This window comes from Crocodylus siamensis, chromosome 2 (genome assembly GCF_052110815.1).
Source record: "Crocodylus siamensis isolate JL-2025a chromosome 2, ASM5211081v1, whole genome shotgun sequence".
Taxonomy (NCBI): domain Eukaryota; kingdom Metazoa; phylum Chordata; order Crocodylia; family Crocodylidae; genus Crocodylus; species Crocodylus siamensis.
In genome coordinates this window covers 250,476,518-250,501,528 of record NC_143396.1, presented here as the reverse complement: position 1 = coordinate 250,501,528, position 25,011 = coordinate 250,476,518, and the positions used below count along the sequence as shown (strand labels likewise).

The window sequence follows — 25,011 nt, the reverse complement described above, 5'->3', positions numbered from 1 at the left end:
CCTCATATATGCCCAGCACATGCCAGTGTTCCCTAGTTTATTAGGGATACATACAGACATTACACTTAGACTGGTCTAAGTGAACACAGATTGCCCTAAACCCATAACTGTACAGAAGTTTGGTACAAATAGACTGGTACTGTTCCCCTATTGATTCAAGTTAGATCACTGTCCTCCAGCATCCTACCCTCCTTTGCAGCTCACCTTACTCCTCCTTTGCTGGTAGGCATGTTAGCACTTGGCTCATGCTTGGCTGCTCCAGCTGAGTGCCCAGCAGGCCTTGCACCCCGGGCTCTTCCAGTGCTGAGCAAGCACAGCTCCTCTCCCTAACCCTGCCTTCTGTCATAGATTTCATAGACATCAGGGCTGGAAGGGACCTCGGGAGATCATCGAGTCCAGCCCCCTGCCCGAAGGGCAGGAAGTCAGCTGGGGTCATAGGATCCCAGCAAGATAAGCATCCAAATTTCTCTTGAAGGTGTTCAATGTGGGTGCTTAAACCACCTCCGATGGAAGGCTATTCCAGACCTTGGGGGCTCAGACAGTAAAGAAATTCTTCCTTATGTCCAGCCTGAAATGGTCTTGCAGGAGTTTATAATCGTCTCCAGCCATCTTTCAGTTGCAGGGGAAAGGGAGGCATCTGTGGCACCTGCATGAGTCCCAGGACCTGGGCACCCGAGTCCCTGGGCCCTGCCCCCATACCCTCAACACCCTGTTACAAAGCACTCCACAACATACAGGAAGATCTCAACACTGAGCCCAGGAGAACCCCTGCACTTGGTTACAAGTCCATGGACCCCAACCCTGCCAACCGCATACCCAGGCAGGGACCCCCATGCCCCTCTGGTCAGGGACACTCCCTCAGACCCTGACCCTGGCACCCACACACCATATCTCAAGAGGCCAGAGCAAGGCACCCTGTGACCTAGAATCAGCATAGACACTCCCCCTCCCTCCTGAGCAGGAGTCAAACTGGGTGGCTTACTCCTAGTGGGTCAGGGTAGCAGGGGACAGAACATCAGGACTGGCTTGCATGGAGGCAACCCTATGACTTCTGTGGTTTGGCCACTGTCAGCAAGTACCTGAGCCATGTGCACCTGGGGTGCTGCAAGGGATTTTTGATCTGCAGCTGCAGGGTCCTGGAGTACTAGGGCAGCAGAGGGTGGGGTCTCTAAGAATCCAAGCAGGAAGATGCCCCTGAAAACTTCAGGAGCAAGTGAGCCATGGCCAGCTGCCTCAGTGTTGCAGGTAAACAATGGAAATTTCTAGGTCAGGGCACAGGATTTGCCAGTATCTTCTGGAAGCCCATGGGAAGTTCATAATCATGAGGGTGGCCTGACCAATGGAACCCTGGTCACTCTTGAGCAGGGGCCACGCCCAGCTGAAGTGACAGGGAGAGTCCTGTGCCAGAACCTGCAGCCACCATTCCTTCCATTCATCCACGCAGCGACATGCGCAGGGACCCCACTGCAGGAGGCAGCACACGAAGTCTCCAGAATAATGGGACAACCAGGTGCCCAGAAGCAGGTCCCTGGAAGCCATGGGACCCAAGTTCTGCTGATGGTGATGGCCCCAGGGACTCAGGCACATTGGTGCTAGTCCCTGGATCACTGCAGGATCAGGGAGTGGGAGGTGCAACTGTAACTGAACCTGAGCTCCCTTGACACTTTCTCAGGCATTGTTGAGCACATGGATCATGGTGCACAGGAGTAGGGGGAAAGCTCCAATTCCACAGACATTGCAGCCCAAGATGTGGACCCTGAGGCTGTGCTCTCTGTCTTGTGGAAGTGTCTGTCCCTCATCCCCCCTCCAATGTCCTTGACCCTGAAGACAACGGCCAAATACATGGCTCCCAGGACACCATTCGCAACGCAACTGCCACAAGTGTTCAATTCTAACTCCCCTGACACTTCCTCGCTTCCAGATGCACAGAGCACCCTCAGCCCCCTGACTAGAAGTGCCTACAGCCAGTCATCCCCCCAGTTTTGGTCAGGGTTCTGGCACTGATTGAGGACATGTGCTTCCCAGGACAGTGCAACTCTACCCTACTTCACATGGCCATGACATGGAACTCAAGCAGTAGGAGAAATGCAAAGCTCCCAGGGAAAGGCAGGGGAGGGGATTGAGTGGATTGCACCCAGAGCCAGCAGGGTAGAGAGGAAGCAGCACAATGATGACCTGCCAGCCTGTCTCTAGAAGTCACCAAACCCAATCTGCTGGCCTTCCCCGGCCCCACCCGTCAAGCCCCTGGGGGCCCAGTGGCTGCCACAAGTCAGTCCCATGGTCACAGCCCTTTCTCAGGCCACTGTGACTAAGAAGCCCAGGGAGCAGGGGCAATGACTCTGGTGCACAGATGGAGGGGTGTGGAGGTCTGGGGAATCACCCCACTCTGACTGCTTAGTACAGGATCCCAGGCTGCTAATTGCTCAAGAAGTTTCTGTCATTCAGTAGTGGGTAGACAAGTCACCCTCTGCCCTCCCTCCCTTCCCTTTCTGGAGTGCAACCAAGGCACCAATCCCTCTCCTCCACAGCTTGGGCAGTTTGTAGCCAATCTCACATTCTGTGGGAACATAACACTGCCTTATTCACACCTCCCTGCCCCCTCTTTCAAGGCCATGCTCAGCTACTGGGAGAAGCTAAGTGTTGTCCCAGCTGCCAAGAGGACTGGCGCTCAAGAGCACTGGCACTGAAACACCACCTCCCGCTTGCACTCAAGGAAAGACACTAAAAGAGTTTATTGGGCTCTGAAGTAAAAGTGCAAAAAACACGTACATGTGCTAGCACTCTGCACCCTTCTATGGTTGGCAGTGCATGGGGTCAGGAGGCAGAGAGGACACCAAGGTTAGGGACAGAAAATAACACCCAGCTATCTGTTAGAACACTGGAGTTGCAGTTAAGTAGGAACAAGAAAAAATCCCCCTTGCCAAACAACTCCTCTCCCTTTCCCCTCCCTGTCCAAGAAAGGCACAGATGTGATGGCAGGAGGCCCACGTGGGAATTATCATCTCAGCTGATCCAGTCCCGTTGCCAGGGTGGTCCCTGAATTGGGCACCTGGAGGGGCTTGCAAGTGGCACCCCAGCACTCTTGCCCAAACCCATTTGATCCAATACCCGGGGAAAGTTTGTGGATGCCAGGCAAAACTAAGTCTCATAGTGCAGACAGTCACTGTACTGATCCTTAAAGGCAACCTCCCTACCCCCTCCCAAAAGTGCAGTCCCATCCTAGTTCCAGATAGCAGCTCCCTTCCCAACCCCTGAAATCAAAGCAACCCCCACCCAGTACATTCAAAGCAGACAAATGGTGCTGCAAAGCCAAGGGCTTGCAAAGACTTCTTAGGCTTCTGGAGTGTGGCGAGCCTCTCCCTGGGTCAGGTCACAGGTTCAGCTTCATGTCAGTAATTATGGTGATCATGAACACATCCACAGGTGTCAGCTCATCATAGAGCCACAGGTAGCATGCAAGTTGAGTTCTAACACTGAACAGCAACTTGGGCTTCCTTTGCATGCCTTCAAAACAAATGGCCCCCTCCACCTGTCAGACAACTCCCAAGGAACCATGTCCTGCAACAGAAGCAAGGTGTATTTATTGCCTGGTGTGTCCCTGGGAATAGTGGTAAAACTCACCCCTGCCTCCCCCCCAGCCTGGCTAACTTTCATCACAGAAATGTTGGGAGTGAGGTATCACTCCTGTAGGGATGCAGTGCTGAAATGTCTCTGCTGTAAGGGAAGGACAGGTTGGGAGGAAGCAGCACTCTGGAGATGGTCTGAGTCCCGGTGGAACCTCAGGTCCCGGGACCCTCTGAAGGAGCAGAGCAAGTATCCACCACAGTCCCTGGAGAGGGACACAGCCCCTACCTCCCTGGCAACCTGTCCCAGCACTGCCGCAGGGCCTGCTGGCCACCCACAGATCAGCAACGATCCAGGTCTCTTCTGTGCCAGGTGGAGAGCAATAGAACAGCCCCCTGCCCCAGGGTGGGGAAGGGTCCAGACAGGGGACTTATCAGAGCTACCTTGCTATCTCCATGTGAGTGCCCAGGTGAGTGCTAGGAGGGTCCCAGATGTCTGCCCTTACACTTCATTTTATCAGAAAAAGTTGAAAATTTGGGTGTAAGAGTGCTTGGAACTGGGGGGAGAATGCAGCCCACCAGCCTGCTGAGCCAGGCTGTCACTGAGACAGAGGCTGACATCAGGGCCTACCCATCCTAGCTCATCCAACCACCAGACAGGGGTGCAGGGGGAAGATTCTCTGCTCCCTATGACTTTTCTCCTGGCCTGGGTCCTGCTATGGGGGAGTGCCCCAGCCATGGCAGGGATGGAAAGCTCCTGGGCTCAGTCTTGCTGTGTGAGGTGGGCCCGAAGCATGGCTGAGGGTTTCGGGGTAAGGGTCCCTGCAGAGAGAGAGACTGGGACCTGGGGCAGGGGCACAAGATCTATAAGAGAATATGAGGAGTCCCTGGCCCCTGCTGCACTGATGCTTCCCAGCACACAGCACTCAGGTGGATAGCGGGTCCAGATCCTATGTGTCCAGCACCTACATGGCGAAGTCCCTGGTCTTGACTTCTCAATCTGGGAATTAGCATGCCAGATCTAGAGCCTGCTTCTCCATGCCTCCCCGCCAAATTTCTGTGTTGAATTCTGCCCCGACACCATCCCCCTCTCCATTCCCCATACTAACTGTCCCTCCAATTTATTTCACCCTTTTACAAGCCTCCCCTGCCCCCACCCCACTCCAAAGGTTTACTGGTTTGTGTGAATGGGAAGAGGGACCAAGTTCTGACATAAAGAAAACCTGTTCAATGTTGCCTATTGAAAAACAAGAAAAGTTTGGCAACTGCAATATTGTAAACTGAAGCACATCTTTTCCTTATGATGCATTCCCCTGCATCTCAGTGTTTGCCCCGTGGCAGAATAGGGGGTCGAGGGAAATTGTGTCTAGGCAGCCAGGGTTGTTGTTGGTGCTGCCTGGGATGCATAGCCAGAGGAACCTGGAGCAAGAGATCCATGGCCTTTCAAGCCCTAGTCATCTGGGGAGCACTGCCTACCCTCAAGGGCCAGGAGGTAGTCGGCCAGGGCTTCACAAACCCATACTCCTTGTCACAAGTGCTTCTTTTGGCAATCCAGCTGCCCCATGTAGAACTCCATAAGCCAGGTCACTGATGAGTGGAGGAATGACAATGGCACCAGTGACAAAACTGGGGACTCCAGGAATGTAGCACTCACACTCCAACATCTGGGGGAGGGAGGAGTTGTGGAAGACATGAACATCATGGGTATTTGCCCACCCAAGCAATGAAGATGTGGTTGAAGCGGCCCAGCTGGTCTAGTGACCTACAGGATAATGAAGAAGTAGCCCATGCAGTTGACGAACACCTGGATGCCTTCAGGCAGTCAAAGGATGGAGATGTGGGTGCCATCTACAGCACTCACACAGTTGAGGAAGTCCATGAAGCAGAAGCTGGCAACCACCTCCTGCAGGCTGATGGTCAGGACATTCTGGATAACCAGGAACACCTCCTGGAAGACTTCTCTATCTGTGGACTTGCCCATGCCATACTGGTTGGCAATGGTCACCCACTTCTCTGGAGTGAGGGTTGGCTGCATGCTGACATCCTGGTGGGTGATGGGGGGCAGGGGTGGAGCAGTCACCTGGTCAATGATATCCATGAAGATGGCCTGGTGTATACAGAAGGTCTGGACCTACTGTTCATCATCCCAGGTGTCCAGGAAAATCCATTCCTACCCATTGCTGCTGATGGTGCAGGCCCAGAACTGGCACTCGATCTGGAGGTGGTACCAGAATACCTCAGTATCCATGGAGTCCTGGACAGCCTCATCCTCACTGGCCACTTGGAAGACATTAGGCCAGTCCAGGATGCTTGGCAGGTGCATGGTGTGGCAGGTGGCCCTGCATGTGACAGCCAACTGTTGGCATGGATGCAGGTAGCCACATCCTAGGGCAATCAGCTGCTGCATCATGTGCAGACAGCTTTGCATGACATCTTGCAGCCTCCTTCAACACCCACACAGGGCGACAAGCAGGACACAACACAGCTCTGGGGTCTGTGTGCTTTGGTATGAGCAGTGGGGCATCATACCCAAGGTATGATGCAAGGTGCAGGGAGGCTGGGATACGGAGGCACATGCATTTCACAAGGCAAGGCAGTTGCTCTGGGGATCTTCTGCAAGCTTCAAGGCAGAAGAGGTTATGAAAAACTCCAAGGATAGAGGGCACAGGGAAGGTTTTGTGTTGAGGTGATGGCGGGGTTAGGGGCATGGTTGTATGTGCCCAGCAGCTAGTCAAGGGTGGCTCAGGTGCTCAAGCTGTGTTCAGTAGTCTCCAGCAGCCCACGGAGCTTGCAAGGCATGCTGAGAAGTGTGCAGGAGGGCCCCCTACCTGTAGGCTTCAGCCAGCGCAGGCTGCCTATGCTGCTCTCCCCCTGGGATGAACCGTTATGAGGCTTGCTTCCAGTGCGGGATTTAGGTACAAGCTAAGAAAGTTGCTCACATTATGAGGGGTCTCTGCACCAGTCCCCGGGCCTTGAAGCATTGGCTGCCAAACCAGAAGTGACCCAGACCAGCAAACCTCAGCCCTGCAGAGCCAGGTGGAGAGGCTGCAACTCCTCCTGCAGGGCCTGTGGCAGCTGAGGTTGGGGCTTGGGCCCACCCCTTGCCCAGGGGGTGGAGGTATGGTGGTCTGCATGGTGGTCTGCAGTTTGCTGGGCCGTGACCACTTCCAGTTCGCAGTTAGCTGGGCTGCGGCATAGAAAGGTTGGGAACCCCTAGTTTGGGGCCCCACCCTGTCATAACCTGGCACTGCTTGCTCCTGATCTAAACTAGGCTGCTTAGAGAAAAGCATGTAAATGTGCAACTTAGATTGATTCCTCCCTGGGCTTCGGGCTTCTTAAATGGCTGTACGTGGTCTAAGAAACAAAAGTTTTATTTAGTGACAGGACACTTTGAGGATAAAGCCCAGTCATCCCAAATCTTAAAAGCAAGGATAAAATAACTTAAGGGGAAAAACTTCTATTCTATTGTAACCCTTCCAGGTGGCACCCTGTGCAGTGTGTCCTGGAAACAGCAGTGCATGGGGCAGATGGAAGCATCCCAAACGTGAATGGCATGTGCCCCTGGCAGCTGGAGGGGCATGGTGGCGGTAAGAGTGTGATGGTGGTAAACTAGGGATCTCCCACAGTTGCCACTGACAGCAGAGGCATGGGGGGGAGGGAGAGCTAACCGAGGGTCAGCAACTACCCACAGCCACCGCTGGCAGTGTCAGTGGCAGCCAGCAGGGATTGCGGACCGCCCACAGATGTCGCCGGTGGTGCCAGCAACACCGTGGCAAGTGGCAACCGCCTGCAAGCACTGGCGACAAGTGTTGACAGTGCCTTTTTGTACGTGGTGCACCGCCATGTGCAGGCTGCATGTGCACCTGCGTGCACTCCTTATGCATTGCCCCTGATCCCACATGCCTCTGTTTGCAGGAATTGTAGAATCATAGAAAATGAGGGTTGGAAGGGACCTCAGGAGGTCATCTAGTCCAACCCCCTGCTCAGAGCAGGACAAGGCCCAATTAGATCATCCAAGCCAAAGCTTTGTCTAGCCAGGTTTTGAAAACCTCCAAGGATGCAGAGTCCACAGCCTCACTGGGTAACCTGTTTCAGTGTTGTACTACCCTCCTAGTGAGAAAATTCTTCCTAATATCTAACGTAAACTTCCCTTACAGCAACTTGAGACAGTTGCTCCTTGTTCTATCATCTGCCAACACTAAGAACAAGTGTAACTTCATCCTCTTTGGAACCACCCTTCATGTAATTGAAGGTTGCTATTAAATCCTCCCAGTCCTCTGTTCTCTAGACTAAATAAGCCCAGTACCCTCGTAAGTCATGTCCCCCAGCACTGAGAAGTGGCTACAGCAGAAAGGTGTGTTTTCCTGCATTATATTAGGCAGATACAGGTGCCATTTCTGCTACAGCTCTTCCTGGTTTGGCTCCGACATGACTCCTGAAACTGGGGCACACAGGACAGTTTCACCTCATGGTAGCAACAGCCTGCCACCAGGTGGAACTGCCCCGTGTACCTGTTTTTTAAGAGGCACATGGGAACTGAACCTCAAAGAGCTGTAACACAAACAGCAGACCTTCCTGCATCATGTAATGCAGGCAGGCATATATGCTATTTCTGCTGCGATCTCTTCTCAGTTTGGCTCTGATGTGCTTCCTGAAAACCAAGGTGTGCAGGGCAATTTCACCCAGTGACAACAGTGGTGACATCATCGTGGCTTCCCTGGCAGGATCTTGTGGGACCCTAGGGTGCCATGGTACCACAGTGGAAAGCCACTGCACAAAAAGCTCCCTATTGAAAGAATGGAAGAACTGTGCATCTTGACAGTTAAAACAGCATCACCCCATGCTGGACATGGTGACATTATGTTTGGAAGAAGTGGAAGCTAAGTCATGAATATCTTTGTGGCAAACCAGGATCTGGTCCATAGCTTCTGGGCCTGCAGTAATTTACAAGAACTCTTTGCTAACTGTTTAAAAAAATAGACACAGAAGCATTCAACAATTCTTCTTTACCAACTGTCTAGGTTGGGATTATTGGCTGAAGTTCAAGAGGTGAGAAATGAACTTCTTGCAAGTGAGCAGACATTCACTTTTGATTCTGGAAATGCAGCCACATGCCTGTAGTGACTCAGGCCAGAAGCTGGGGGGTGCTAGAACATGCATCCCTGCTCAGTTTGAGGCCAAGACTAGTTCACCCACACTGTGACGGGGGGAGGGGAGTTGTGGGGAGGTGCAAAGCATTCTGGGATGCTGGGGTACTGTGAGTTAACTTGAATCTGAGGGAATTTGGGACAGAAGTTCAACAAACCAATTTAACCTAAATCAGTTAAGCCTGATACTACATCCATCCAGGTTCATCTTAAACCAGTTTCAGCCATTTTGAAAGTGGTTTATGTGCACTGATCTTCTGTTGTGTTATAGATCTGAACCAGTTTCCAATCACTTATACCAGTTAATGTGTAATTTCTGTCCCTAAGTGGCACATTCTTTGCCTCCTTTTAACCAGCTCAGACAACTTGCTTTTTAACTACAAGGAATCTGGTGAGCATTTGTCTTAATTGTATTAGACTGAAATCAAGTTATTTATTTATTTTTTTTACAGTAACAAAGCAGTGTCACACTCATTAAAAGTGAAGGCTGCACCAGCTTTTTTTTTTAAAAAAAAGGTAAAAACAAGTAAAAAATTCTCATGTATAGGTGGTACCTGTTGCTCATACCTTTTGAAACAAGCATCATATTCTGCATAGTATGTCATATGTCTACATCATCTGCATATTCCATGTATGTCAGTATGATAAATGTTTGTTCTAACTGATCTTTTGGATCCATAATGTTAGAAACTCTTCAAGGGTTGGGGCTTCATATATGATGGGCTGAATCCTCAGCTAGGTTGCTTTTTGGGTTGATAAAACAGAGTGGACAGAGGAAAGTGATCATGCCATCTTTCCATTTCAGGGGTCAACGTGGTAATGACACAATTTAGAGAAGCCTAAAGGTGCTCTAAATTGAACTTTCAGAACAAGCTTCCCAGAGATTTCAACATCAACTGAAAAATCAACAGGAGAGCCATGTACTTCAATTCTGCTGCTTTTTGCCACTAACACATTTCTTGTGTGGAGACGAGGAAGTGGGTGAGTCGGAGCCAACTATACAGGCTTTACATCACTTGAGGATTCACCTACTCTACAGGTGTCCTTGACTGCTTCTTTAGATCATCTTCCTCCCTTGTGCATCTGGAGTAAAAACTGAGGATCTAGCCCCAAATGTATTATAGTTTTACTAAAAATTATGGACACACATAGGATGTATTCTATAGAAAATGAGAGCTAAAAATTTGGCTGCAGTAGAAAATGCAACAAAAATAACCATGAAAATAATCACAGCTAAAGATTAACACTAACAGCTTTGAAGGGGATGAATAACCTTTAAATGTTCTGCTGACATCATACTTGGCTGGAATAAGCTCATTAAGTCATTAAAGGGCACCTGATTTGTGTATCATCGTGAAACAGTCTCTCTTCCCCCATTTTGAGAGTTTAGCTTGAAAGTAAATTAGTGCGTCTCTTTGGTGTTTAAGGCAGATTAATAGCTGTTTTACAAAGAATGTGCCACCTAATTAAAACCTACAACATAAATCATAGGCTGGTGAAAAAAAATCACCACTCCAAACATTGCATTCAAATCCAGTTAAATATTTTCCATGAGTTTTCACATGAGCCTACTAGTTTCATAAGATTTCTTCTTTGTTCCTTCCCTAGCAGAGCAAAGAGGACATTTATATAAAAATCTATTAATGTTATGATGTTCTCGCCTCAAAGTTGGCAAAACATTCTCTCTTCCATTTTAGGTGCAAATTCTCTGAACCTTCATAGCTAACAAAAATGACGCTTCAAGATATTTTATAACTGGTGACAAAAGCCTGTTATTTCTGAACAATTCAATGTTTAATTGGGTCAAATATTTCAGTGTAATATGGGAATACGTTTATCAGAATCGCTAGAGGCCTAGTGTTAATTCTGAAGGCCGAGCACAAATGAATATTCTTATACACAAACCTTGACTCATTAGTACTGCAGAGTATTTTGTGGATTTTATTTTATGAAGATTACTCAGGGTCTATAAATTAGACTCTTAGAAAGCAATTATCTGGAAAAATATTTAGGTATAATTTGATCTGGAATCTTATGAAAGGTTTTAACAAATGCTTTCTGCTAGAAGAGAATTATAGTACTTTAAATTAAAGTATGGACCCAAATCCTCCTCACAGTGGCATCCATACAACTACAGATCCACTGTCAGGAGGATTTGGAACCAGAATTTTCATTCAAATGAATGTAATCCCTTACCATCTTGGAAATATAAAAATTTGAAGAGCACAAATTTAGCATCAGTGGAGTTGCATCACTGTCATTGGGAGGGACATTTGTGCCATTACATTAATTAGCAACATAAATTTAAAAGCTCCACAATGTGGACCTGATTAATAAAGATTGGTTATGCCAGACACTACTGAAAGGATGTAGATGAGACATACTGTACAGTAAGAAGATGAAAGTGCCTGGCATTGAATAATGGACATGCTGTAAACTGATAACATCTGTGACTTGAGGCATAGTGTTCAGGTCTAACTCAAGACCCAAAGGTATACAAAGAGTGGCTTTACATTACATTTGTGCTTTCCTGATTCTGGGCCTGGCTAGCAGTTGGTTCATCTCCAGCAAAGCCCAGAGCAAATTTCAGTAATTTGCTATAACTTTATAAAGTAAAGTACTGAGAATCCTCAAAATCCATTAGAAGGGTGGAGTGATTAGCAGTGTACTTAAAATACCTTGTGCCCCTAATGTCTTAGAGACAGTACCACTCTACAGGGGAGACAAACAGCTTACTCAGCAGCAACTCATATAGTGCTACAGATTCATTTAACAGTATGTATTTTTAACTTTTTTATGGTAGTTTTACAGTGATGTTGTAGCTATGAAGGTCCAAGAACTATGTAACAGACAAGGACTTCTTAGGGAAATATCTTTTACTGGACCAACTCCATAGTTGGGAGAGTGTTAGACAAACTTTCCAACGCAGGACATTCATGAATGTATTACCGGATGAAGAATGTCTTGCATTCAAAAGCTTGTCTAACGCTATTCCAACTATGCAGTTAGCCAATAAAAATATATCACCCTAAGAAATCTTTCTCCTGCATATCTTTTTATTAAATTAGTCATTACTTCATCTCTCATATGCTTTTTAAAGTAGAAGAGAACTGTAAGGTACAGTGGACATTCCTGAGAAGAAAAAAAGCACTCGGCAATTCTTCGTCTCTCCCTCCCCAGCCCCCACTTTCCCTTCGCAAATTGTGGATGGTGTGAAATTTTCTTCAGCACATCCATAAGAAGAAATAAACATTGATCATTTAAATCATACATATAATTTCTTAATACCTTACTACATTACTTTGGTAATATCACTCTCACAGCCCTTACCTGAGACTAATTTGGCATCTTCCTTCCCTTAAACTAGTACTATTAATTACCTGAGGAAGAATGTCTTGCGTTTGAAAGTTTGTCTAACTTTATCTCCACTACATACTTGGTCTAATAAAAGATATCATCCTAAGAAATCCTTGCCTCTCACAAGTTAACTACCCCTCATTTTAATGCCAGAAATGTTTGTAATGTCTGAGGGGCAAATAATTTACTATAATCTTTAGATATGTCTTCATACGAGTAACTTTTCAGATTCTAGTCAAAGAACTTATTCCTGCAGAGTCACTTTTTTGGAGGGATAGACTGTAGATTACAACAATCTTTTTAAAATCACTAATTTGGAGGTTTTTTTCCTCTTTCCTTCCTTTGAAGAAAAAAGCAAATCAATTACAAAACAAACACTTCCTGACAAACAAGCTAAGGTAAAATCAAGGTTATGATCACACAATACAAAACTGCTTCCTGCTCCCTGTAGTCTGGAATCCGAACCGAGTGCACCATCCCTTTGGCTAAGATATTTCCCACCCCTTCCCATTCTCAACTGGGAATCTGCCTAGAGTGGATGTTCTTTGAAAGGATGACAGAAGCCCTATGAACAAATAAATATACGTTTGTATCAAATTCTGTGCCAAGCCCTGAACTGGCATAGAGCAATCTTCAACAAATCTGACTGCTTATAAAGAGACTTCTAAATTGAAAGGAAGGAACTTCAACACAAAAAAGTTTAACAAACAGCTCTGACCCCAAATTCCTGCTCTCCACACTGCTTCTATACTGAACACTGCAACTCTCTTACTATAACTCCTCACATTTTCTAATGGCCGTACAATACAAAATACTTAAGTACACCCAATAGCAGGGGCAAGAGCTTAGGCTGCCTCTGCCAAGGGACTGACCTCATTACTAGCCTACAGAATCATCTTGCTTGTTTCTTTTCTCTTAGGCCAGGAGTCGGCCTTGGTGAGGCCGCAGCTGGAGTACTGCATCCAGTTTTGGGCTCCACAATTGAAAAAGGATGTGGAGAAGCTTGAGAGAGTCCAGAGAAGAGCCACGCGCATGATCAGAGGTCAGGAAAACAGACCTTACGATGACAGGCTGAGAGCCATGGGACTCTTTAGCCTGGAAAAGCGTAGGCTCGGGGTGATCTGGTGGCCACCTATAAGTTTATCGGGGTGACCACCAGGATCTGGGGGAACGTTTGTTCACCAGAGCGCCCCAAGGGATGACGAAGTCGAACAGTCACAAACTCCTGCAAGACCGTTTCAGGCTGGACATAAGGAAGAATTTCTTTACTGTCCGAGCCCCCAAGGTCTGGAACAGTCTGCCAGCGGAGGTGGTTCAAGCACCTACATTGAGCACCTTCAAGAGTAAATTGGATGCTTATCTTGCTGGGATCCTATGACCCCAGCTGACTTCCTGCCCTTTGGGCAGGGGGCTGGACTCGATGATCTCCCGAGGTCCCTTCCAGCCCTGATGTCTATGAAATGAAAATCTTTGGCTTATCAGTTGTCTAATGGCACAGCTAAACCACATGAGCTGAAAGTGCCCCAACCCAGACCTGCTGCTTTCCTGCAGCATTGGGGACATTCCATTTCTACTGTGCTCTGCTCATCCCACTGGCTTCTGAGAGTCACATTTGTAGGGGCCTAATCTTTCCTGTTGGAGTTGCAAATTTCACTCTGCTTACCAGGCACCTAAAATTAGGTGTGGCTATGCTGAGTGGCACTATACCTAAATCCCTCTGCAGATCTGGCTCTTATTGTTTGCAGTTACCATAATATCTGTCAAAGAATAGTTTCTAGAGACTCCAAAATCAAAATACCTCCATTACTGCAGTCATAAACAGCTCTATATCTATGATGTATCTTTTTTCTTGCTTGCTCTGTCAGTCATTCATTTTGAAGGAGGTTGTGTTGCTTTTCAGAGTGTGGACTTTATTTTGTAATATGCGGTACAGACTTTACTGTCAACTTTAAACTTTTACAACATTTCGCATTTATGTAGCATGGCATTTCTTCTAGCTCACTTTTTTCCTTCTAGTTAATTAAACATTTTCTAAAGTTTGTAGGACAAGCTACATAGGTAGCATTCACCCAACATGCTGTTTATGATAAAAATATGAGATTTACTCAGACTGAATACAGGGGACCACAAAATTGTTAATACAAATGGGGAAAAGAGGAAACCAAAACAAAAAAAGAAGACAAAATGAATTTTCTTCAGAATTAAACTTACTTTCCAAATGCTTAATTTATAAATGTTACTAGCCAAATTTTCAAAAATGGCTTCTAAAACTGCAGGATAATTTTTAGCAACTAAATAGACAATTTTATGGATTCAAGTTTTTGCTCATGCAAAAAGGTAGATTTGTCTGTGCAACTTGTATCCTCAAATTTACACACAAGTCTGAATGGTTCTTGAATATAAAAATATAACTTGCAAGTTATATCCTTAGAAGCTAAGATGAGCCTGCTTTAAAAATTCAGCACATTGTATTCGGAATGATAAAATGTTGTACTTTACTTTTGAAATAAGGGAAGATATAACTAAAATAACAGGTATCTGTTCCAGCTGGCAGAATCAAGGTCTGTTTGAGAACCTGCCTCAAATTTCCTGTCTTCTAAGTGTTTCCTGTGCATTATACCACAGAGGTTAACTTCTACTTTTGTTTTTGCACTGAGGTTGCATATATTGCTATCCCTTAAAAGTGACCAGAGATGAGCTGACTTGAGTTCCATGACTTGTACTGACTAAATCCAAGTAACAATGACAAATCTCTCATGATCTCAAGAATAAAAGATAGGGCAATATCTGACTATAAATGAGATGCATCTCATTCCTAGTACCCAAATAAAACACAGTTTAAAATGACAAGATGAAAGTGGTGTAGAAATACCAGCTCTCCACACATAAAAGGGAACTACATGGGAGAAAAAAGATTTCTCAGGTTTTTATTAGTTGGACATACATGCATACTTTTGCTTCCTACCTGGCATTTCCTCTTGTGCTGGCAAGTTATGGTTCCTCCAGTTAGAGGGATACCAATTCAAAGTAGGAACAAACTTATCAAACCTTTTTACTGTCCTTCCTCTGTCTCCTCCTCTCTCCCCCCCATCTCTTTTAATCTTATTGACAAGACTTAATATTCGTCCTCCCAATTCCAACTGAATAAGCTACCCTTTTGCAAATAGTAGTATCAAGTGTGTGGTCACTAGTGGTGTAGGTCAACAATGTTATTAATATAACATACACTGCCAGGAACAGAGCAAAGAGCCACACTTTAAAATGATAGTTTTGTACAGGTGCCATGAAGCAAATGGCAGCAGATTTCTACTCATAAAACTGTAACGTTGTAAGAACAGATCCCAAACAGAATCTGGTGTCAGTTACTGCAACAAACAGCCCATCAATTAGGAGAATATATTATTTCTTTTTGTTTTCTCTCTCTCTCTCTCTCTCTCTCTCTCACACACACACACACACACACACACTCTAAAATAATACCATAACAGAAGGGTGCTGTATCTGTGTTTAAAGAAGGGGTTGTTGGCAAACACCACAGCTCACTTCTGCCGAAATGTACACAACTGATATATGCAGCACAGAAAGCTGGCACCAGGGGCTTACAACCTTAATTTGCCTGCAAGAAGGAACAGAGATTTACCTTCAGAGCACGTTCTTGATTGTTTTCAGCAGTCAGATGTCTCGTGTTGTTTGCTGAAGTCTGGTTCTGCTCTTTCAGATGATGAAGCTCCTGCTCCAGCCGTTTGCACTGCAACGAGGAAAGAATCCCATTAAGTAAAGGAGCTGGGGCATATTTTCTCCAACAAGCCAAATGAATTAATGTAAATGACACCAGCACCATTTTTGCAGTGGAAAAAAGCTTCAGGCAGAGCAAGTTGTAATGCAAGAGATGAGATAATACTAGGCCTATACTATTTTTAAAAATAATATTCAATCTTTTATTTATTCCCTCTTCATGAGATAGTTGTTCATGGAAAAGAAAGCTCATTAAGAAGTATATAGAGAAACTCTGCAAAATACATATTTTTTAAAACTTGGCAAATAAATAAGATACTTGGCCAAATTCTTTTTCTATCTCTACTCAAATACTTTTTCTATCTATACTAGTATAACACAGAATTAGGCTTTTAAAAATATATATAACTAGATATGACAAAAACAATGTAAGCGCATATATTTTTATAAGAAAGTATATGCATAATTTCATAAATGGTATATTAAACTAAGAGATTATATTGATTGCCAAATACATAACAGATTTTGGAGGGAAAAGACTAGATAAAAGTATATCTATTTTTTAATATTCAACTTAAAAAAGCTGGATAAAACATTTTAATTTTTCTCATTGTGTGCTTACGTACACAAATGTTTAAAGCAGTAATGTTGAATAACTATTTTAAAGGGCAAAGTGTTAAGACTATCAAATTAGCAGCCAAATCACATTTTGCCAGTTTTAAAGATCACGATACAGGATAAAATCCAGCTATCTTGGCTTAACATAGTAATTTAATTGTTAGTAGAAAAAAAATCCCCTATAAAAACAAAGAAATGGGAAGTGGAGATGAAGGTTCAGTGGATTACTAAGGGCATATAAGAGAATAACTGCTAAAGCAAAAGTAAGAGGAGAGAACATGATAGCTAAGAACATTTATAACAACAGAATATTTTTAACATACCACATGTTACAAGGGAACCATTACAATATTAGTACTGAAAACTAAAATGGAAGACCTTGATGAGACAGGAGTTGAATATTTAAATGATGAAACAGTGTGATGGATAACATTTCAAGCCTGGAAGAAAGGAATGAAATCAGTGACTTGCTGGCCACTAAAATAGTGCTCCCAAAATAGAAAACTCAAAAGCAATCATCCTGATGGTTTATGACCATGGGTTTATATATAAAGTTCAGTAAAAAATTGTTAATTTTTCAGTAATCTCTATTAATTTCTCCAGTATGCAGTACTAGAGTACTGAAGCATGACTCCTAATGTTTAAGGGGAAAAGATGTGAACCGGAGATCTATAGGCCACTGAGTCTCATTTCATATCCAAGTAAAATTCTGTTGACCAGTATAGACAGTCCTGCAGACTGATGCAATCTGCTCAAAACACAAACATTATGAAGACATACAAAAAAGTATGATACAAGATAACCTTATTTTCTTTATTCAAATTCTAAATCACAAGTATTTAGCACCAAAAGTAGGAAGACCAGTAGTTGTGGCTTTGGCTATTTTGTGTACTTGCATTAGAAGCCATAGCTTGGAAAGTTACCAATTCTAATGTGATTTTCCAGGTTGAAGATAGGAATATCACTGGGACTAGCATATTACTTTGAACTAGAGTCATTTTGGATCTGTGCTGGCTGCACTACAATATATCAATTTTTATATAAATAAGAAAAACATTTTTACAATAATAGAGAAATCCAGAAAATTGTTAAATTGTACCACGACTATAGTTTTATAAAGCAATTACTGACGTTTTGAGTTTAGTTTTAAGGGTTATCTTACTGAGAATGGCTATTACAAACTACAGCCTGTATTTTCCTTTTCAGTATCCAGCATAAAAAAATATGTTTCTGTAGATATCATAAGTAAGGTGATAGGAAAATTACCCCAACAACTTTATGAATCACTTAAATCCACAGTCACACTGTACAATTTCTCTAATGTATGTAGCCTCAGAACAACAGAATTTTAAAACTGACCTGTTAATTCACTCCTTATCATGAATTATGAGTTTTCAGTTGCCATTTTCCCTTGGTATATTTGTTATTTTTCCATTTCAACAATGCCTCCTTTCAAAAAAATCTTATAAATATTTAATTTTGAAATTCCTCAATTATTATTTTGATTATACCAGTGATATTTTGAACTTAATGAAGTAATTAAGTTAAAAGACTAAAATCTTAATGAACCTTAAAAAAAAACAACCCAAAAACCCACACATTTTTCATGCTGCTCTCCTGACTCAAAAATAAGTTTGATATACCGCAAATACCAACCTTAGCTACTTTACAATCCAAAAACAAAATGCACATCAGGAAGTTTGAACAACTGAGGGCCTCAGCATGCACTTTATAACCTGCTTCTCCTGCCTGCTACACTCTTGTGAAGAAAGAAATTTGAATTAAGTAGAAACAGCAGGGTTCTTACACCATTCTGCCTGTTCGCAGACAGGTAGAAGAACAGTAGTGCAAATGCTCACACACGGAATCTCTAGCTCAACAGCGTCTTTTACTCCAATTAAATATTCCATTAGGGTTTCCCCTATTTTAAGGGGGGTAGGGGGGAAGAGAAGGAGGCAAAAATCCTCTTTTTCATTGAAACATTTGCAAATGGAAAATCAGATATGTTGCTACAATCCACTGAAAGTTTTGCTTTAATTTGACCATCACAGGAAAAGGTGTCTGGTTAACCTCTCTGTAATAGATCATACAAGTACAAGACTCATATCTCTTAATTCACTCAAAATAATGATTAACTACAGCTGTTTCAAGCAAATAAAAAATATTTTTTTTCTCCTGGTCCTGAATACAGAAGTTAGCCATGTGTCATCTGTTAAGAACACATATTATAAGGAAAAAAGTTATCTTATATTATTGTACATTCCATAAAAAGCTTAGCTTTACAAAAGTTGTATATTTAGCCTATTATTAATGTTAAAATACTCTACTGAAAACTAAACAACTTTTTCACAAAGGTAAAGAGCATATGAAGTTTCTTTGGAAACAATATTTCTACTGTCCAGAAAGAAGTTTTAAAAATAGTTTTAAACAATGTGGCCCTTCTATTCAATTTGGCCAACATTTTTTGAATTTGGTGTCATTGGTAGTTAGCTGGATCCAATAAAAATAGATATTCTTTTAAAGAACATGTGTTTTTATTGGTTCCCTTCATTGCTGAAGGATGCCAACAGCTGCAAGTAAGAAACTGGACTTCCTTCTAAAAACATATATAAAAATACTTTTTGAGTAGGGTGAAGAGAAGTCACAGGCCAGTTTAGTATTGATGACAAAGAAACATAAGATTTTTTCACAAAGCAGAGGCCTAAAGGAAGTTTTTTCATTTTAAAAATCATAACTAAGAACTTTTAAACCTGCAGTACCAAATTTATTAGAATATATATTTATGAATCGGTTAGGATGAATCCTAGAGAAATCAGATAAATTATATTTTTTTCTAAATGGTACACTGGTGATTTTTTTTTTTAAATGGTACATTTTAATATGAAAGACAACTACTCACCTAGAGGAAATTCTTCATTAAATTACCATGTTTTGCCAAAGGTAATGATTATTTAAAAAGTGTTTGTTTCTTATTTCAGCTATCACACATCCTTAACAGTATTGGCAGAAGCATGTGCTTGAAGGTCAGAGAAGATAAGCATGGAAGAGAGTCTTGAAGATTTATCTAAAAGTCACTAAAGCCTTTGGGTTGGCAGTGGGTTGTATCCTTTCATATACATTTTGCATAGTAACCCTTAAGGATCATTTAAATTATGATAGTCATGCACATAAAATAAGTATATACACAGAGTACTCAAATGTGAGGTAGGATATGCCAAAAAGGAAGTATTAGACAGAAAAGAGGAGAGGTTTTCCTAATCTTTTGTACATATTCACTCTAAAACTATCAATCCCAAACTAGCATTGTCATAGTCACAACCTACATGAGTCAGTGCTATACCTTAAGGCTATCTTTATCTCTATTCCTTTACTAATCAGCAGCTGCCTTTTGCAGAGCAGTTGCCAATAAAATATTCTTTCCCCAGGATTGGCTACTCTCAGTTGTGAGAGAGAGAATGTTGGCTTTATTATTGCAACCAGAAAGAATTGTAATAGTCAGTGAACCATACTGTGTGATAAAAGTTGGCAAATACATGTTAAACACAATCATTACACCAACTATCAAAATATAATCACTTCTATATGTTCCCCCCCATGAATTTCAGAGGTAGTTTGAATGGGAATATATGATGGGAAATATAACAGCATTCACATATGTCCGTGTCCTTCATTCTATGCTTAGTGGGCAGTCGGTCCCAATCTCCAGCCTTGGTACAGTAGAAGTTAAGCATGCTCTCTAGTATCCGTCTCCAAGTTTGGAATGGGATGCACCACAAAAGTATCTTTACCTGGTTTATGTTGTAGAGGTCTATGGGAATATATGATGGGAAATATAACATTTCTCAATCCGGATCCTTACAGAAAAGCTGCCACATTCCCTAAGGTGATCAAGTTCTTTAATTCAAAATACAGTGGGCCAAGGAGCAGCTCCACTCACCCAGAGCTTTGCGAGTCTATTCCTTCCTACCACACCTACCAACAGTGGAGAGTGGGAGAGATACTCCTCCCATGGATTCCTTATGATTGTACTCTGAAGACCTCTACAACGTAAACCAGGTAAAGATACTTTTGTGGTGTATCCCATTCCAAACTTGGAGACGGATACTAGAGAGCATGCTTAACTTCTACTGTACCAAGGCTGGAGATTGGGACCGACTGCCCACTAAGCATAGAATGAAGGACACGGACATATGTGAATGCTGTTACTAGCTTTGACCTCCTCTACCTTTGATCTGGAGAAGTTAAAGACCCTTCTTATGATAGCACTACAGTCCCACAGCTAGGAAACAGAGTAAGTGTGCATTGGTAGTCAATCTTGGGACAGAGGACACTAAATCTGAACAAATATATGTGACCTAGTGAAACAGAACTTAATGAGATTAAGAGGTAACATAGAGATCTGCCAGGTAGAGGAACTGTCAGGTAGAAGAGACGTAAAGAGGAAAAAGTGGCAAAGGGGTAGCAGTGAGATATATTCAGAATGGGGTACAGGGAACAGATAGAGGCATGCTTAAAAACATACTCTGATTCTTCTTGTTCTCCAATTAAAGCCCCCAAGGCTAGGGACAGACGTTCAAAAAGCCTGACCCTGGCTAGGCTAAACCAGTTTGTAAGTGCACAGACATCCCCTTTGGACTGAAAAAATTCAGGCACACACCTGCAGTGGCTCAGGCTAGAAGCCAGGAGACACTACAGCAGCCCTCCCTTCCTTTCCATAGAGCTTAGCTGAGGGGATGGGGGGATGTGGCCAGGCCCCAGTAGGCTTTGTGGCCGTAGCAGGGCCTAGTAGCCAGGCCTGCAGTAGTTCCCCTGTCCCCCCCGTGCCCCATGACAGACACAGTCCCACAAGCACCCATGTCATGAGTTTTGCCTATCAGCAGCTAGAGGTGCAGGGCCCCAGAACCCAGAAGCTCCTGCACCTATCTCCTTAACAGCTGACAGGCTTTGTGACCTCAGCAGGTGCTAGCGGGCTTGCAGCTTTCACCCTGCTACTCCTTAACACACACAAAGTCACCAATTTCACAAATGTTGCTTGTCCGCAGTTTAAGGTGTAGTTTCCCCCAAACCCCTGCACCTATCTCCTTGAAACTTGGCAGGCTTCGTGGCCTGACCATGGGCTACCATCCCTGCAGTTTTGACCCTGCTGTGGCTTAACACATACACATGACATGAGTTTTGCTCTCAAGCCTTTGGAGTGCAGGTTCTCTGAACCCGCTGTACCTATCTTCTTGAAACTTGGCATACATCATGCCCTCAGAAGGGCTACCATTCCTGCAAGTTCATCCAAATCAGGCCAGAAATGACAAAGTTATAGGCTGTTTCAACCTTCCCCATTATATCCTATGGGCGAAACATCAAACAGCGTCAAAACGGCAAAATGTTTTGACTTGCCTCATTTGTTTTGAGGCTGTTTCAACCATATCTGTTCCACCTCAATTTTGCTGTTTCAACCTTGAAACGGGTTGAAACAGTGTTGAAACAAAACTGGTGGCGAAATTTTGCACAGCCCTAGTAGATATGGGTTAGAATAAGTTCTGGAGTTTTAGGAGACGGACAAACTAATGCAGCCAACCATCTCATTATGTTAGTCTTCGCTTGCAAATGAGGCTGATTTAAGATAACAAACATGACACTGCAATTAAAGGGTGCATCTACACGAAGACACTGCTTATACGCTACTGCATAGTATTATTAGGCTACTGTGCAGTTGAGTCACTTAAAAGCTGTTCTCTGGCTCTACTGTGCAGTAACTCCGGGTACTACACATTTATTTAGTACTTGATTATACAAATACTAAATAATTTAACAGTAACCACGTAGGCATCTCATGTAGATGTGCCCAGTGTAGGCAATTTACATCTAACATTGTGTGAACTGATGAGCATTTTGTTCCATGGTGTATCTACAAGTAGCAGGTGGTGTGCTAAAACACTGCTTGTTTATCTGCAAAGACTCCTGAATTACTGTTAACCTATTGCCTGACCTGCCTCCTAAGCTGTGTTGTCATCATATGGCTTCATTTTAAAGTAAGGACACGATCCACAGGGTTAGAGGTAAAGAGAAATGTGCAAGTAACTTGAAAGATGGATAACGTCAACAACTGCTGAAGTACAGGAGAAAGGGAATGCTTACAAATGTGAGAAAAGGCAGTCAATCATCATCCTGCATGTTTTGTATACGAGGAGGCTTTGTAGCACTATAGCAGCCTGATCTAAAATACACACGTCTAAGTTCTTATTGGCTTTAATGGGATTCACATACTTAGAAATAAACTTAAATGCTGTGCTAGACTAGGACCTAGTTTCCATTTCATCAAACTAAACCATCTAGGTGAGGAAATTAAAGATGTCCCAGTGAAAACAGGATCTGAATGACGACTAGCTGACTATGACAATGTGGAGAAGAGTGAAGAACTGTAATGTTTTTATTGGTTGAGGAAGCAATGAAATGACATGGCAGGCTGAGCAGGGAATGAGTGGATTGCAACAAGGAAATTATATTTACTGGGCCTATGTAATCCTGCTAATCTTTGTGTGCTTTTTATATCACTGACTACATGTACTGTTTAGATAGGAACTTTTATTAAAATGCATTAAAATAAAATAAAATTACATTTATAGCAAAATGTTATGTTAAAAAGAGCAGAGATAGCTGTGTTAGTCTGAAGTCAGACAGAAGAGAGGGTGTATTTGCACCTTATAGACTAACTAAATCAGAGATGCATAAGCTTTCATAAGCAGAAGCTTACTAGTACCTGATGAAGTTAGCTGCTGCTCACAAAAGATTATGCATCACTGATTTAGTTAGTCTATAAGGTGCGAATCTACCCCACCTTCTGTCATTGTTTCCCTTTCCATGTATGTTTAAGGGTCAAATTTGTCAACAACTTTTGACTGTATTTGTTTAACAGGATTGCATAACTTGTATACTAGTTCAGTAGCCAGTAACCCTTATAAACTGTGGGCTGGAACAACCCAGCTCTGGTCTGACACAGGCTGTGTGGTCTTGGTACCGCACCAGTACATGTTGGTTTTTCCAGTAGCCATTCAAGGGCCAGCCAGCTAGATCCCACACCCACACCACTGCCATTTCTCCCAACATCTGGCTGAGGCATGACCACAGTTTCTGGCCACTGGAAAGTGGTGTGGTGGTTGGACAGCTGAAAGCTGCATCTGCACTGCTGTTCTTTCTCCACCTGTCTATCTTCCTACCTCCTAGACTGCAATATAGGCACAGCTAGAAACTGTCTTGTCCTGGCACAGCTCCCTACTCACTGGAAGCTGCACCTACTCTACAGCCTTCCAGGCAAGAGGTGAAGGGGTGGGGAGAAGCAGTGGCAGCACAAGCATATTTGGGAGTTGCCTGGGCCCAAAGCAGCTTCTTGCTGTTCAGTCCTGGAACAGGCACAGGCACAGGCAAAAGTCTTTGGCTGTAAGGGCTAGATCTGGCCCATGGGCTATATGTTGCCAATTCCTACTCTAGTGACATCTGAAATCCAATAAATATTCAAGATAGATTAGATTAATTCAACTCAAAACCTAATAAAGGCCATTTATTTAGCTATGAAATAAAGGTGCATTGTTTTTTTAGCTATGAAACTTTACTCTTTTGTATGTGGAGCAAAACTTTTAGTTTATGCAACATGCAATACTGATACATTTGTGAGTATTTTTGCAGGAGCAAGGAATAAATAAATACATTAATTTTACTGACCACACTTTTTACAGTAAGGTTTTACTGAATTATAGTAATACATTTAAAGGGAAACTACCCATCTGAATTTAAAAGGAATAATTCAAAAGTCTATATTTATAGAAGACAATTGTATGGGCTGACATTTTAAAACAATTTCTTTTCCCTTCTCTTATCAATGTTTATATGGAGCTTTTCAATAGGTGAGAAATCAACAAAGGTCCCAGGCTGGTACTGGCTTCAATGAAACTGCACATGAATGGAGGGCTCAATCCTAATGAATTATCTTAGATAATGTAGGCCAAGATGACTATTTAGTTCAGCAAAGCACTTAAGTATGTGCCTAACTTTAAGCATGCAAGTAGACCTATTGAACTCAATGGGATTACTCAAGTAAGTAAAGTAAGTGTATGCTGAAATACCTTGCTATGCCAAGGTTTATACCACTGAAACAGTGACAAGATTTAAAAAAAAAAATCATTAACAAACACTAACAAATGTCACTACTAAATAATGGGGATAGAATCCAATTTTTCATTACACATTTTATGGCAAACGTAATTACCGATAAGGACTGAAGAAAAAAAAGTATTACTTTCCTGAAAAGCAATTAAAGAACAACAAAATCAAGTAATATATTCCAGGAGAAACTCAAGAGAGATTAAGGACCACACACCTGAATACTGTACCATTTGCCAAGTTAGACATTACTCTTAATTAGGGGTACACCTATAGAGATTTTTGGGGCCAATACCGATAGCCGATATTTAAGGAGGCATATTGGCTGATACTGATCCGATTTCCAATACAGCAGCCTCCAGCTGGTAAGTCTGGTGCGATGGAAGGGAGGGGGGAGGGAAGGGGCATGGGGGAGCAGATCAGTGCCCCCTGCAGTGAGG

At 43.2% G+C, this 25,011-nt stretch overlaps 1 protein-coding gene across 6 annotated transcripts in view; it reads right to left on the bottom strand.

The window, feature by feature from the left end:
- Positions 1–25,011, bottom strand: part of MIPOL1 (mirror-image polydactyly 1) — a 346,213-nt gene that overhangs the window by 146,260 nt on the left and 174,942 nt on the right. For all 6 annotated transcript variants that reach the window (XM_090033637.1, XM_090033631.1, XM_090033632.1 and 3 more), the window contains one exon: positions 15,708–15,815. In XM_090033637.1, the coding sequence (XP_089889763.1) occupies positions 15,708–15,815 (108 nt within the window). The remainder of the gene's footprint in view (positions 1–15,707; positions 15,816–25,011) is intronic.